We start from the raw sequence: 15,810 nt of genomic DNA on the forward strand, positions 1-15,810 counted from the left end.
AGAAAATGTAAACTCAATCTCCAACACAAATATTTATAAGAAAACATGAGATTACAAGAAAACTTAGATTTATTTTTTTAATTGGAAAACAAATCTTGCAGATATCCTGAAACTTTTATAAGAAGTAGAGTGCATTTCATTTCTAAGACAATAAAAAATAAAGTCTTTCCGTAATTGCAGCTTTTTTCTCTGCAATCTGCAGGAACAGATTAAAGATTTAAAAAGTTTTATGATTTAAGTTGGGTCTGCAAATTGTGTGTACTAAGTGTTTTGAAATAAGTATATAAATGTTATTTTGTGTGATTTCTATAAAAATAACTGTTTCTATAAACGTTACTTTCAAGTTCTGCAAACGCTATTAAAAGTTTGGCCAATGAAAGAAAACTAGCAATGCAATATTAACAAGATTCTTTGGCTTCAGCGATCAAAAAAAAATAAAATAAAAAATTTCAGACTTTTTATATTAAATGCACAACTTATTATTGAAATGAAGTGTTCTATTTTCTAAATTTGCCTGACGGAAAAAAAGTCGCGTCATTAATCAATTTCTGTTTTCGTGTTGTATTGCACACCCGTTGTTTGGTATGTGACTACGGCCTCTGTCCCAACAATATTTTCGCTCCATTAATTTTCTATTTTTCTCGATTGCATGAAATTCGACCATTTCAATTTCGAACTCGCCAAACGTGTGTAAAGTGCCAAGGCGTTTTACTGCCAACATTTTGGGGTACAAATATACACAACTTTTTATATTCCTTCAATATATTTTTACATCAATATAAATGTTAAATTAAAGTTTGAATTGAAGTTGTAAAACTGTTATTTAGTATAGGTATATAAATAAAACGAAAATATTTACGTTTTTACATTTTCAATTTATCGGGGAAGTCGCTTTTCTTGAAAACGTTACAAATGTTCGATCAGATAAAAAAAGATATCGAATGTCAACTTAATGCAAATAGGAATCTCATGTTTGTTCACAATCCAAATTTAGAAACTCAGAATATAAATGCACACGATCAAGCGTGAAATTAATGTTTTGTAAATTGAAAATAAAAATAATCTGAGACACAGACAGAACAATTTATGTCTATTGTTTTGCTGCGTGCTACTCCCAAGTTGCAGATTTTAGGTTTTTCGATTCTGGATTTCACTCAGAGCAACAAAGTATTGATTCCTTATTCTGTGCCTTTGCTCCTACTCTTTCCGCAGCTAAAAGGAGTTATACGAACATCCGATCTCAACCGAATCCATTACACTGTTCACTTGCTCCTCTGAGTTGCAAGTCCCTCGTATTTGAAAGTTTCAGAAACTTTTGCTCAATCATATTTAATATACCTACAATTAATTGCTTAAATTATTATGAATCATTGTGATTATTGTGATTATATCGGGATTATTGTATTATCTTACTTAATTCATTGTTGAGTGAAGCAGTGAAGGATTTATGTGCTTCTATTTGTGAATTGCAAAGCTCGGGAGCTTTGTGATTGTGCACCTGATGGTAAAAGGGTTATCTGAAACGTCCGAGGCTGCGCAATGCAAAATCCTATACCCTAATCAGTTACCGTGATCAGTTGCCGGATGGGCAGCGACGTTATAAATTGACCATCAGGATCCTAATTAATTTCTATTAAGAGATTACTTGCGCTTTTAGTTTGAATCTAACTAGTCCACAAAACATTTAATAGCTTCGATAACCATCAAATTTTGATTTATATGTATTATTGATATGAATTATTAAAATTTACGAATTAACGCGTTTTGTGTATTAATTCCTAAAATAATTGTTTTAACAATTTTACAACTTCTATAAAAAAAGTTTGCCAAAAACGTGCTTTTGTTTAAATTATACGCACATAATAAATTAGAAACGTTTTTTTTGCGTTTTGCACAATTTTTGGCTCAAAAAAGAGTTAATTACATTTGTATGTACACCAAAAAGCATCTAAAGAATTTATCACTCCCGCTATACTTTTTCATTTTCCATTATCTCCTCTGCTTGCTAGCCGGCTCGTTTTGGCGCTTGGGGTTTTTCACTTTTTCCACTTTGAGATAATTTATAATTTACAGCATTGCGCTGCACTTGTAGCTAAGTTCAGATAGATAACATTGGCGAAAGAAAATTATCGCTGTTTGCGCTAATTTCACCGTTTAAAAAAGAACCTACTTCTTTTTACGATGTCAGTTAAAGTCGGAAAAAATTGAACGTGAAAATGTTCACACTTTTGTAAATGTCACACAATTTTAGTACAAACTACAAGTACAAGGTGTAAGACATAGAGCTATCATCAATCAACATTATCCTGGAGGAAAACCTTTCCTAAATACTATGTATCAACTTTTAAACTAAAAACCCTAAACAAAAATTCCGAATAAAATAAGTATTTTCTGTTTCTCCTTAAAAATATAATTTTTTTACTAGTTGGAAAACGAATAAGTCGTTGCGTTTTCAATTATTTCCTTTCTCATTGTTTCCTAATAATCAAAAACAAGACTAAAGCCTGTTTCATCCCGGCGACTTAAATTATTAACTTCTTTGTACATTTTTTTCTATTTACTGGAATGGTCGGGCGTCTCTTCTTCTTGAAGGCAATCTTTTCCCACGAATCGAAATTGACCGCAAGCCGTTATTAACCGATGCGGCTCCTTCGCCGTCCTGCGTGTTGTGTGGCGTGTGATATTTCTTGTTGCAGAGTGTGGCTCTGTGTGAGCCGAAGGAGAAGATTGGAGCACGAGGCAATATGTTCTCCACAGTAAACATCATTAACTCTTTTCCGCTCGCGCGTCTTTTGACTGTTTCGCAAACTCATTCTATCGCATTCAGTCACAACGTGTAAAGGAACTTGAGTTTCTTTTTTTGGCCTAGTATAAATCATATTTACATCAATACATGCATTGTTTTATAAGACTTAAATCGTTCCTTTAAAACAACCTAAATATGTTTTGAATGTGGGGTTCACCATGCTTACTCCAAGATATACGACGTTTATATTTATTAGAGTGTTAATCGAAAATCGATTACTTTCGATTACATGCCACGCCATCCGCCATATTGTAACATAAAGCATGATTTATTGAAAATACGCCCCGCGAATATGAAGCTGCACCGTCGTGGATGCTTCGCATGCAAGTACTGTAACCTAAGGTAGTGATGGCGGCTGTGGGTTCTAAGGTGCTTCATAATATCATAATATCTAGATATCAGTATGCGTTGCAAGAAGCGAACAAGAACATTACCACACAATATCGTATGTAGGTTGCTACTATTCTGAGTAGGTACCTGTATGGAATATTATCATATAATATAATATAATACAGCCGTGTTTCTCAACTTGTGCCCCGTAAAACATTTTGTTATAGTTGCTATATGGAAACACTTGGATTACTTTAAATCAGGCTGTAAACAGTTGCACTTTCTAACCGAAATTGAAAAAACATTTGTACCAACATATTAGGAAATTTTTGATTAGTTTAGCAGATGGACAAAGTGTCGATGTCCTGAGTCTGAGTATCTATTATTTGATGTTATGCAACTATTAATTAACTTAATATATAGGCAATTTTTACGGGCTGTGGCTTGAAACAACATCCTCTGTAGTAGTGCAGAAGTACTATTACAGTTGGCTAAAATTATCTACAACGTAATTATCTAATACCTGCACACCATGTTACTCAATGCTCGATATCGGATATCAAGATATCTGCTAATTTTGTTTCACTTTGGTTTGTTACACGTTTCGGATTTTGCAAATTGGACAACATCGACAACACCAATGTTAAAACTTTGTAACTTTGTAACTACCTGCACCTAATAGTCCTACACTGGTAATAATGAAGATTGATTGACATAATTGACATACTGAGATTAAACCATTCAACATTCAACTTTTATTATAAATTAAACGACCTAGGGTTGTGTTTATTTGCGATTTATGGAATATTATTACAAACTAATGCATATCAAAGCTCAAAATATAATCATTGGTATTTTAGTTGAAAATAAATAGAAAATAAATTGCTACCTTATTTTGTTTTTGTGTTGCTATCGCAGCGTTGGGCAATATTTCACACGCAATAATCCGAGGCGCAAAGCGCTTTCACACTAATGAAAATTTTCCGCCAATAAAAATTAATCCAAAAGGTTCAATAACAAAAATATTGACTCCGTTTTTATCAAATATATTTGTATAAATTGTATTGAAATTGTAGTTTGAATAGCACCTGCTCTTTGTGCGCTTTGCAAATAACAATAAATCCGATTAATCATAAACTAAAACAAATATATTCTGCTGGTTGTAAAACTTTATGACAAATTTGTTTGAATATATCACACTAGTTATATTTTTAAAATGTAAAGAAGATTATGTCTTTTTATCTGCACGTTTATTTTTAATGTTTGCTAATATTTACGCTTAAAGGGATATAATGTGCGCGTAAAAATACACGCCTAGATGCACACGAGCGCAAACTACGCGCTGATAAGACAATATAATAAAAAAAGAAAACGAATAGCTTTCTGCGTTTACTGCGCGCCGTGCGCAATATACCTACGTTTACGGTGGCCAGACTTCAATAAAATGCCTAGTTTAATCGGCTTCTGGCACATATCTTTCATTACGTTTATCGGCAAATCCTCGGCAAAAATATTCGTAAAAAGCAAAAATTTAAAGCGATTCTTATTTAAATTTTTGAAATATGTCATGCTCAACTAGGATTTTTACAATATTTGATATTTTTACATTTTGCTTTTTTTTACTTTTGTGCACTAGCAAATAAAGTGGCAAAAATGTCGACGCGTCCGAGGCGGACGGCCGTGGAGTCGTAACAATCGCCGTAACGCATCCCATATAAAGTTCCGCGCTATAAAGGCGCAACAAAAGGGATAACGACTGAAGAAAGGCATATCGACGGAATGAAACGTTGCGATGAAATGACGGATGAAATGGATAACGGACGCGCATGCTGCAAAGCCGGGTGCGGTCCGAGGATCATCGAGGAAATGGACGTCGTCCAACTACAAGGACCACAACAAATATTCAAAGATTACAAAAAAAAATAAACATTAAAAAAATAAAAAGTATGAAAAGCAATCTCCTCAGTTATTTGGTTATTAAAATTTTACCAGATAACTGTAATTAACAGCATTCTATATAAAAATAATGGTTGAAAAGCCGGGCTTGAATTACAGGATTAAAAATTATGTTGTACTGAAAATGATATAAAAACCAAGTATTAAGGGTAGTAAAAATTTTTTTAATATTTGATACACCAAATATTTTAAATTATTTGTGACAAAAAGATTGTTTTATAATTAAATAATTTTATGCAGTTATTAATATATTTACATATTTTATAAATAATGTGAATTTTGAGTTGAGTGCATTTAATTTTAGGATGAAAACTAGCAAAATATGAAATTAGGTCAACTCGTTAACGCAGATAATCCGAAACCATGAAATAAAAAACGCGAAACTCATTATTCACAAAGTTATATTATTGCAAAAACCTCAATGTGTAAATAAAGTTGCATGGTGCAAAATTTAAAAAAATTATTGGTTTCAGTACTAAACCACAATACAACATGTAATATTTAAAATAAAAATTAATAAATATAATCACTTTAGTTTTCTTCCACTTGTCGTCGGTTTTCTTCCGCCACGACAATATCCGCGACATTAAAACGTCAACGCTAAAGTAGTAGTAATTAATATCAATGCACAGCGACAACAATCAAGCGCCAGCTCGTAGTAAACCGGAGCGTTGGTGTTGGGCGTCGGGTCGTAGAGACGCCTTTATAAATAAATTAATCGAGGCGACTGTCTTAATTACAAGCGAAACCTTTATGCGCGCGCCTAAATAACTACACAGGAACACAAATATTCGGTTTGCTACATCAAACATACCAAACGTTTAAACGTGTAACACAAACAGCGAAATATTAAAAGCTAAACTTTAATAATTTGCCCCACAAACATTTAATTATGTTTGGTGAATATTAAAATACCGTGATTAAATGTGTAAGTATTCAATTAAAAGTTGACAACATTTTATGGGCTTGGTATGAGTTGTATGTTTGTATAAACACGCATCCAGGAATATTCTACGACATGAAATAAGATTCGATGCCTGGCTGGGATGCGAAGCACGCTCGTTTGTTCGTTCTTCATGCTGTGCTGTTAATTTAACTACACCGTTTGTAGACACGAGTCTTAAGACGGAACTAATGGTACAGGCAAAGCACAAATTTACATTTTGCACTTTAGACTAGAATTACACTTTTTATATAAATTGAATTTGGGTTTAAGTTGATTTTTTTAGTTTCATAAACTAATTAAAGCCGTCTAGTGATACATGTCACAACACGAGTGCAATTTTAACCTTTTGTCCGCTCGTCGGATACACACGCATCCAGCAGGATCGCAGAAACAGGAGCTTTGGAAGCGATAAATCCAGCGGCGGTGAACGCACGTCGCGTGCATGCGCTTTCCCGGCCGACTCGTGCACGACGTCCCGCTTTCTATTTTCCATTGTCCTGCCGGAATGTTATACACCACGGCACCTCCGCATTTATATGTAAATCGTCGTGCGTCCAACGATCCAACACAACGTCCAAAATGATCCGGGGAAAAAATTCAAAGCGGGCGCAAGCGGAGTACACAAAGTACACAGAGTGAATTTTATCTAAAGTAAATATCCTTACTGCATTTGGTATGTTAAGCAGGTTTTGAAAGGCATATCAATGTCACATTATGGAAAATCTTTTTTTGTCCATTTGCGAAAAAAATAAACTTTTTAGGTTTTTTTAATTTTATTTATCATCACCGCAAATATATACAAATATGGTAAATTTGAGTTGTAATATACGTACATCTCAATAAAGTAATTTTTTTCAAGTTTATGTCACTCAAAAACTAGTAAAATTTGAATTCCGTGCTTGACATCACAAATACGAAAAAGTGTCGCCGAATGCCGAAAACATAAAAACTTGTTTATTATTCTCAAATTCTAAATTCCAGCACGTCACTCGTTTCGCACAAAACGTTTTTTTCTCTGTCTCTGACTACTTGTCGCCAAATAATAGTGCTGTCCTGCTGTCGCTTTCCGCCAAAATCGAGATTGATATGCACGGCGAGTCTACTGGCGTGCCGTTATCAAAACCACGTTACCATCATTTTTTCCACACGCATTTTTGAATTCGCAACAAAAATCTCGTTATCGCCACAAACCGACCAGTACGGATCATTCTGTTTTAATCAAAACTGACAAGAATAGCACATATCATAAAAAAAAATCAATTTCAAATTGTGTACCAATATACAAAAGAGAATATTTAACTTTGACTATTATAAGTAAAATTTTAATTAACTGCTCACTTACGTAACTTAGTTTCCACTATTCAAATTTTCAATTTAAATGAAAAAGTTTTTGTTAGCTTCGCAAAGAATGGAGATTTATTCTTGATGCCAGAAGCTAAAAAACTAAATTCAGCTGACTTGAATTAATTGTTCAGTACTTTGTGAACGCATCTTAATTATCCGTCAGGCACGTCTTTCTTTCTTTTTTTGGTTAAAAAATAAGACAAGACCAAGTCACATGTTTGCATTCGCTGTTTGTTCGCCGGAAGAAAATAATGAAGGCCTGTCGCCGTTGTTGGTGGCGTGAAAAATAAGCAAAATCTGCATTTTGATTAATTTGTTTAAAGCTTTCCAATTTGCCATTGCTGGTCGTGTTTTTGTGTGAAAGTTTCGAAACCTGCGAATGAAAAATCTCTTTTTATTTTTTTGAACGGCGACCCTTAACTTCCAGGGCATATATTTAGCCGGAATCGAGGTTGACATCATCGCTCCTCCATGGAGGCGGTCTTCACGACTCGGCGCTGCGCGTATAATTTATTCAGATTTTTCTCTCAATAATGAAAATCTTGAGGCGTAGCGTAAAAGCTGAATTTCACCAAGAAAGCTTTATAATGACTGAGACTAGAGGAAAAGAATGGAATATTGACGTTCGATATTTTTTAACGTACTAAATTATTTTTCATTAAAAACTGAGCATCCAAAGAGTGATTAATTGTGCTACTCAAAGTTTTTTGTTAAACTTTTCAATATTTCCTTACTATTCTATGCTTATAATTTACTCGCAACTTAAAAATTTGTGTTTGACGTCGTGGCCGTTCGACAGTTTTGTCAATAACTGGATGCAGTGTGCGGTGTTGGTTCGTAAAGTGATCAGCGCGGTTTACCAAGCCCTACGCTCCTGTTTGTTGTTTACCGGCGTGGGGGCGGCAGGCCAAGCGATGTGCGAACGCCCGGCGTGTGGTGCCGATGTCGGCGCGAAGAGCATCGATTGCAAACTCCAACAAACGACTATCTGCTGTGTTTGCTTGCGCTTCATTTGGTCACAACGTCAGAGGTCGAACGCCAAAAGTGGCCGAAATGCAACGCTCTACATCCAATCGAATGCAAATCAAGCATGTACTAATGTAACTTTATTTATTGAACTAGTTTTAAAGGTCTATAAATAAAATTTCCCAAAATTTGTCGACAAAATTAGTTTACGTTCCAATTATTTGCGGTTTCCTTGTGCAATTTTGTTTTTTTGCTTGTTCTACGTTTTGGGGGCCGCATCCGTTGATATGATTTATGTAGTAAAAAGTGCAGAAAGAGCGCGCCCGCGCCATAATTCACGGTTATGTAACCGTGCGCTGACTTTCACCTCGGAGTCGAAGGGGCGAGGAGGTGTGAGTAACGCGATGCGAAACGAAGGAACAACAGCGCGACGCCTTTAACTTGGAATTCTCTCGCCAACGCCCCGGGGCGCGAAGGACATGCCGCCGTCCAACATTCGTATATATTTGACGACGGCGGGGAGTTGCACTTCTTGTACGGTTCAAATTTACTCGGCGACGAACATATATTTTCTTGTTGTACAAGTCATCCGAGGCGCGCGGGCACTTCTTGTTAGTCAGTGTTTATGGGTGCAACAAGACGACAGGCCAGCGAATAGATTCCACTGTATACTGAGCGTTAACTGAAGACACCCGAAATCACTGATTTGAAATTTATGGTGAGCGCAAACCGAAAAGTCCATAAATATTCATTTTAACTTCTAAGTGACAAACGTGTGTTTGACACAAAATTTCGATCATAAATATAATAAAAACTCCTAAAACTACCGATATATTTCGTTATTTCAAACTTTTCATTTACTTTTCACACGTTTCTTTGAGTTTAATTTGAAAATTGCTTCGTATTTAAAGCTCAACTAAAAATACGGAGATAAATTTGTTGCCGCATGAAGTAAAACTCCCTAAAAACTTGATGATTAACTGCAGTTAATTAAAGCCCTATTTGCAAACTCGAATTTATCCTCGGTTTGCAATTTTTTTTTGCAGCTCGTCCCCAAAACTTGTTTCTTCCTTTGGGCATTTTCATCCTGTTTGCTCGTTTTTAGTTTATTTAGCACAGAGCGCAACGCCTAACTTTGAATCTGTTTATACATAATTTAGCACTTTGAAGGCGTTTAAGAAAATTTTGCATTTGCTTCACGGCTCGTTTTTAATAAAAAAAAGTTTATACGAATCTATGTCAACGTTTTGCAAAACATAAAAAATATATTAAGATTTTATGCATTTTATGTACTTTGTGTACAGTAAGCTCCGCCCTCATGAGACTGTTACGTGTCACTTTTAAATCTACGCATGCGCAATTTTAACTTATGAAATAGCCAGTATAAATTGGTAGATGCTACGATCCTGGTCGGAATGAGAGATTTGCGATGGAACCGACCGACCGACGGATAATTACGTAACGCTTCTCGGTGCCTGCACGTTTTCGTCGAAACGCACCGCCCCAAATTCGGGCGTCCTGCTGCGGGTCTCGAAGGGATATTGCGCGAGCCAGGTTCGTGCGTGGCCTTTTGTAGCATCGTCGAAGGCCCTCATTGTCAGCGTTTTTGATTAATTATTTTATGCAAAAACAGCGACAGAAAAGGCCAAAAAAGGCTGAAAGTATCCATTGGCAAAAAAACACACACAAAATGTCAATACATCACGACAACATGTTGCTAAATAATAGTTAATCCGTTATTCAAACACTTTTCAAGTTATTATTTATATTCATATTTGTTTTTAATTGGTTGGTAGCTATATATTTGTTCGTTTCCGATTTTTTCAAATTGTTTTGTTTTGTATTGCTTTATTTGTTTGAAATGAATCAAAGCGTGTGCGATTGGCACGGAAAGCAGCATAAATTTACATTCTGGTTGTTTTTTTGTTAGTATCACAACCTGAAGCAGCGTGTATTTCGCCAATTTCGAATGATCAGTGCCAAATGGCCAAAATTATTTATTTCAATCATTCCCAGTTGATATCTGCCAAATTAAAAGTTACTTTGAAACAAACTTTTTAAAGTCAAGATATCAATGTTAGATTTATAAGATGATTGTTTTGCGTGTTTCTAGGTTGTCATTTTGCGTTGTTTTTCAGATCTAGACATTTACGCACGATGATTATCTAGGTTAGCCGCTTCGTATAGTTTTTGTTGCTTCTGTCTTTTCGATAGTTTTGTTTTCTTACCACATCGATGAGCTGCGAGAGTTTCAGCTTGATGCACACCCGTAGGACATCTGAGGTGTTTACCACGGGTCGGACGAGCTTATTGTAGTTGGAGAGGAGGTCGTCATACAAGCGCTTCGCGTCCGGATTGCCGGCGACGGCACCGTGCACCACCAGCGCTGACAGCAACCAAGCGCGCAGCGTTTCGGCGGCGGTGGGAGGCATCGCGACGCGACACCGCGGCACTCTGGAGCCACACTGAATACGCGCGCAAGCCGCCCGCCGCCAGCCAGCCGCCGCTAGACCCGCCAGCTCCGGCGCCCTTATTTCGCGCGCAGCGCCAGCGCCGCGAACAACCGCTCCCGGCAGTAAAGTACCTTACAAACCTACTGCCCCACAAAAAGTTTACTTTTTTCATCTTGTACGCAAAAGTTGGAAATAATAAAAACTATTAAACATGCTATAGCTCCGCCTGTGCAAATCACCAGGTGTCATATTTAAACTTTGTCATGCGCTGTACTTTCTTAAAAGTATTCTCATACAAACTGAGATTAGTGCTAGTAGTTGAAAATGAAGATAGACAACAAACGGTTTTGCGTTTTGTGATCAAGGCGTTAGCGTGTTCCCCTCGGGCACTTCTGACACACCTCCGACACGTCGAAGCGAAGATCGCATTTACCCCCTCGAACGCTGCCCGCAAACGTAACGCTAATCGCCCGCCGTCCTTTCCGTCTTGGGCGCCTTGCTGGTTAATTATTCCTCCACCTCCACTTCCATCGCATGCCGAGACTGCTCGCTCATAACTGGGTAATTAAACCTTCGATGAACTACAAGCAAATGCAAGGATACGAAATTGCCCGACCACACAAATATGTTCAGTTTTGCTAAAATAAAAGAGAGAAAAAGGCAAAGAAAGTCTATATTTTTTATTGCGATTTTTTGCTTTAGCTTTCAGAATCAATCATTTCTACATGACCTATTTTTCTAGTTAATACTTAGCGTTTTTTACGTTTTAGCTCGTAATTGAAAGAGGCTACCATCATTAAGAGCACCCCAGAAAAGTTAATCAATAATTGTATTCTTCTAGTTATTAATATTTTATCTTGTTGATGCTTTCAAATATTTTGGTGCAAACAATGCACGCAGAAGAATATTTTGCATTTGTATGAATAACGAGTGTAAATTTATCCCACGCCATTAAATCTTGGCCTGGGTTTGGGTTGGAGTTGACAGTGGCGCAATGGCGCAACATTTCCTTAAACAACGCCGAAAACTTATGACGCATGCAATTTTTACGCCGCTCGGGTCGTTCGTGCGTGCTTGCTTTAGTGTTTTGTATGTCACAACAAGGAAACGCAGCTGCAGCGCATGAAGGCACAAAAATGGCAATTTTCTGGGCAATAGCTTTTAATGAAGGGCTGAATACTGCCAAACATCTGTAACTCTCTCGCCTGCATCCCATAAGCTTTTCATTTTATCATTAACGTTTTGAATTGAAAACAAAAATTTCTTTTCACAATGTTCTTTAATTCTTATGATCAACTTAAAATTATTAATTGGTATTATCTTAAACAAAAATAAGCAGCAGATTTTTTTGGGAATAATCATACTTTTCTGAAGCGCTAGGAATTACAGGGGTTCATTACGTAATGTATTTGCTCCATCAAGTCACCCACACAAAGAGAATCTTCTTCAGAGACTTCCGCCACCTGTGTGCCAGTCTTTAAACTAATTTTACATGAATATAATGGATCGATACGCTGCTGGAATCTACTTTTTCCTGCGACGCCTCCTACGTTTGTTTCGCTGCGCTTTTAGATCACAGTCCTGGAAAATAATCTCGCAGTTGGCTTTTCCCAATCCTAGGACTGAAGCTTTTAGCATGTCCAGCATAGATGTCGCTTGTGGAACATCCTTTGTTAACTTGCCCGACAGCCAGCTCATACCAAGACTGTAAATAATGTTTTTAGTGTTGTAGTTGTTAACTTTAAATAATTTAGCATTACCTCCAAACAGGAATCCACATCTTATTACTATTATCCAAGCTCCTGGAGTATCTGTTATTTTCACAAAGAACTTTTCGTAAGCATGCTCCGTCGTCTTGATGTGCTACTAATGCCGCTTCGATAGAGGTAAGAACATGTCGTGCCAACTCGTTGAGACCATCCATGTTGGGGTTCATAAGAGATGGCATATCGCGTGGTTCTACTAGACGCTTCCTACGGCGACGACGACGGCGTCGGCGACGTCTTCGGATTGAACGGCCCGTTGATGCCGCTGAAAGAGATAGAACGTCAGATTATTGGATGTTGGGTGGCGGGATCAATGGTACCTTCACCAGACCCCATGTTATCCCATGACTTCCAGTCACCACTGTAAGCATTGTGAAAAGTAACAGTATCAGCTTTATGAGCTTTTTTGAATTTATATTTTTTTCTCTTAGATTTTTTGCGCTTTGTTTTTTTGTTAGTTGGAGGTCTCTGGAGTTGCGTTTGTAATATAATAGGTTTCTTTCTGATGGTATTAGGACGTCGTTTGTAGGTTAAAGGTCTTTGGGAAGGTTTGCGCGGTGGTCGATATGGTGGTTTCCAATTTTTTATTGGTCGACGGTTGTAGGTACTGGTTATAAAAGGAAAACGGATCTGATCGCCTTCAGTACCATCGCCACCATCACCGGTAGCATCTCCGCCACCGTCATCACCATCATTGCCTCCATCACCGTCAATATCTCCACCGTCATCGCCTCCGTCACCGCCATTGTCTCCTCCATCTCCTCCACCGTCATCTCCGGCATCTCCACCACCATCATCTCCTCCATCGCCACCTCCATCGTCGCCACCATCACCTCCACCATCATCTCCATCGTCGCCACCGTCACCTCCACCATCATCTCCTCCGTCGCCACCACCGTCATCACCACCGTCATCCCCACCTCCATTATCACCCCCACCATCGTCGCCTCCTCCATCATCACCTCCTCCGTCATCACCACCCCCAACATCACCTCCGCCATCATCACCTCCTCCGTCATCTCCACCCCCATCATCTCCACCCCCATCATCACCACCCCCGTCATCACCTCCTCCGTCATCCCCACCTCCGTCATCTCCACCCCCGTCATCGCCTCCTCCGTCATCACCTCCTCCATCATCACCACCCCCGTCATCTCCACCCCCATCATCACCACCCCCGTCATCACCACCCCCATCATCACCTCCCCCATCATCACCTCCTCCGTCATCACCACCCCCATCATCACCTCCATCGTCACCACCACCATCATCACCCCCATCATCGCCACCGCCTCCATTACCACCTCCTCCACCCATACCCATTCCATTTCCTACCGTACCAGTAGTTGATGATGCCTGCACAATAATTGTCATGGAATCTTTTTTCTCTTTCTGTAAGTAAAACAAGACCAATCTAACCAATTCCAGCCAACTAGGACAAAACACTTGCTACAAGTTCAACAACGCTTACCCCATGCGATATACACATAACTACGTGTACGATAAACATTCCAAACGACAAATACGCCAAAGCAGTGAGAGCAATCTCAAACAATTCGCTCAAATCCTTTCCTCCACTGTCGTGTCCTCCCGAATACTTAGGTGAATCGTGATGAATCTCAGTATGATGCACTGTGACATGATCATCAAATCCATGATGTGCTACAATTAACAACTGTTAGAGACAGATTTAAATTACAAAAATAATTAGTTCTTACTAAGCGGTGGACCGCTATGGCCATAACCATGACTGCTCGGAATGGAGTGCACAGCACTGTGACCCGCGTAGGAACTGTGACCATATTGAGCTGGAGCGTGACCGCCCGACGGCGGAGCACCATAACCGTAACCGACGCTAGACGGATAGCTAATTCCGGGTGCACTGTGTCCGCTATGGCCCAATTTCGCTGGTCCAATGGGTATCTGATGCGTGGCAATCGGATGCTGAGCTTGAGGTGCATAAGCATAACCAGCAATATGCGGATCATACTGTTCTTCTTCTTCTTTGTCTTCATCCTCTTCTTCTTCTTCCTCATCCTCGCGACGTTCAACGTCTTGATAGTGTTTATAAATATCTTCTAGAGTAGTACTCCTGTTACAAACATATTATCAAAATAAGTTAAAATACTAAAAATTTACAGTTGTTTTACTTTGTTAGCCAACTTTTATATTGACTTGAACCTTCATCTTCAATCATATTGTCCCTTAATGAAAATCCTTTATGGTTAGGATTAATTGTAGTATTTGGATAGTTTTTGTCCGTTCCTCCAAGACGTTTTTTAATACGTGTTACAGTCATATCCTCAATGATTTGTTCAGCAATAAAATTCCGACACAAATATTCATTCATTTTTCCTCTAAAATTATGTTTGCTTATTTACTCAATTAATTAGATATATCTAGAACAAACCTATGAAATACCATGGTATTTAAGGCATCCATAATACCACCGTCAGTTCCGACACTGGCATGTTTACTAAGAGTAGTATTATCACCTCTACTTTCCGGGTTAAGATGATAATCATGACTTGAATTTGTCAATATTTTGACACTTTCTTCAGGATTTTCAAGCATGAGCAAACTGCCTGGCATAAACTCCGCCGAGAGGATATCATCAACATCGATGACATTATACACCGCATCACAAGTTTTTACATTTAAATTGATTAAAACACTAATTACTATACAATACACTAAGTTTTTTATATGAAAACTATTTAAAAGTTTTAATTTACGCCGCATTTTGACATCGGAAGTTGTTGCTGATCTGATGCCCAAGTTGAGACTAAATATTCTTCTGGAAGTTTATCAACAAGAAGATGTCTTCGACGCTAATTTTCCAGCATATGACCGCGTGAAAGAGTTTAAATGTACGTGACGTGACTGACTAATGTTAATTTCATCTTGAGACAAGACACACAGTTGACACAGATGTTTCATTATTGTGACTGAGTTTCGACTCGTGCGCACATTAATCACTTAAAATACAGTTTTAAATAATCTCTACCTAGTAAAATTTTTTCAACCGTCAATGTGGTACAGGTATAAAATATGAAAATGATTAATTTATTCATTGGGCATATCTTGAATTAAAAACGTGAAAAGAAAATCTAAAGTGCTACTAATTCAATCCTCCATTCATGCCAGCAATTCCTTTCTGTGTCTGGCTAAATAGAAGGATGAAAACGATGCAAAGCATCATTTATAACATTTCCCGGGATGTTTTGAGCGTCGGGAAAGCTT

The 15,810-nt window shown here is 37.9% G+C and overlaps 2 protein-coding genes across 3 annotated transcripts in view; both read right to left on the reverse strand.

Annotated features, from left to right (window-relative positions):
• The window catches only part of LOC135801012 (acetylcholine receptor subunit alpha-like), a 44,648-nt gene extending 33,846 nt beyond the window's left edge, over positions 1-10,802 (reverse strand). For both annotated transcript variants that reach the window (XM_065314380.1, XM_065314379.1), the window contains exon 1: positions 10,577-10,802. In XM_065314380.1, the coding sequence (XP_065170452.1) occupies positions 10,577-10,780 (204 nt within the window). In that variant the 5' untranslated portion in view covers positions 10,781-10,802. The remainder of the gene's footprint in view (positions 1-10,576) is intronic.
• Positions 10,803-12,061: 1,259 nt separating this feature from the next.
• Positions 12,062-15,442, reverse strand: LOC135801013 (uncharacterized). The gene is made up of 7 exons (XM_065314381.1): positions 14,978-15,442; positions 14,718-14,924; positions 14,286-14,659; positions 14,039-14,229; positions 13,908-13,959; positions 12,562-12,832; positions 12,062-12,506 (listed from the first exon to the last, which is right to left on the reverse strand). Exons 1-7 carry the CDS (start codon positions 15,307-15,309, stop codon positions 12,326-12,328), a joined length of 1,608 nt encoding a protein of 535 aa, XP_065170453.1. The 5' UTR covers positions 15,310-15,442; the 3' UTR covers positions 12,062-12,325.
• Between the last annotated feature and the right edge of the window lie 368 nt (positions 15,443-15,810).

The sequence above is a fragment of the Atheta coriaria genome, unplaced genomic scaffold, assembly GCF_025399875.1.
Source record: "Atheta coriaria isolate IRGN ID8LTWV9N9 unplaced genomic scaffold, Caltech_Dcor_3.1 hic_scaffold_10_pilon, whole genome shotgun sequence".
Taxonomy (NCBI): Eukaryota; Metazoa; Arthropoda; class Insecta; order Coleoptera; family Staphylinidae; genus Dalotia; species Dalotia coriaria.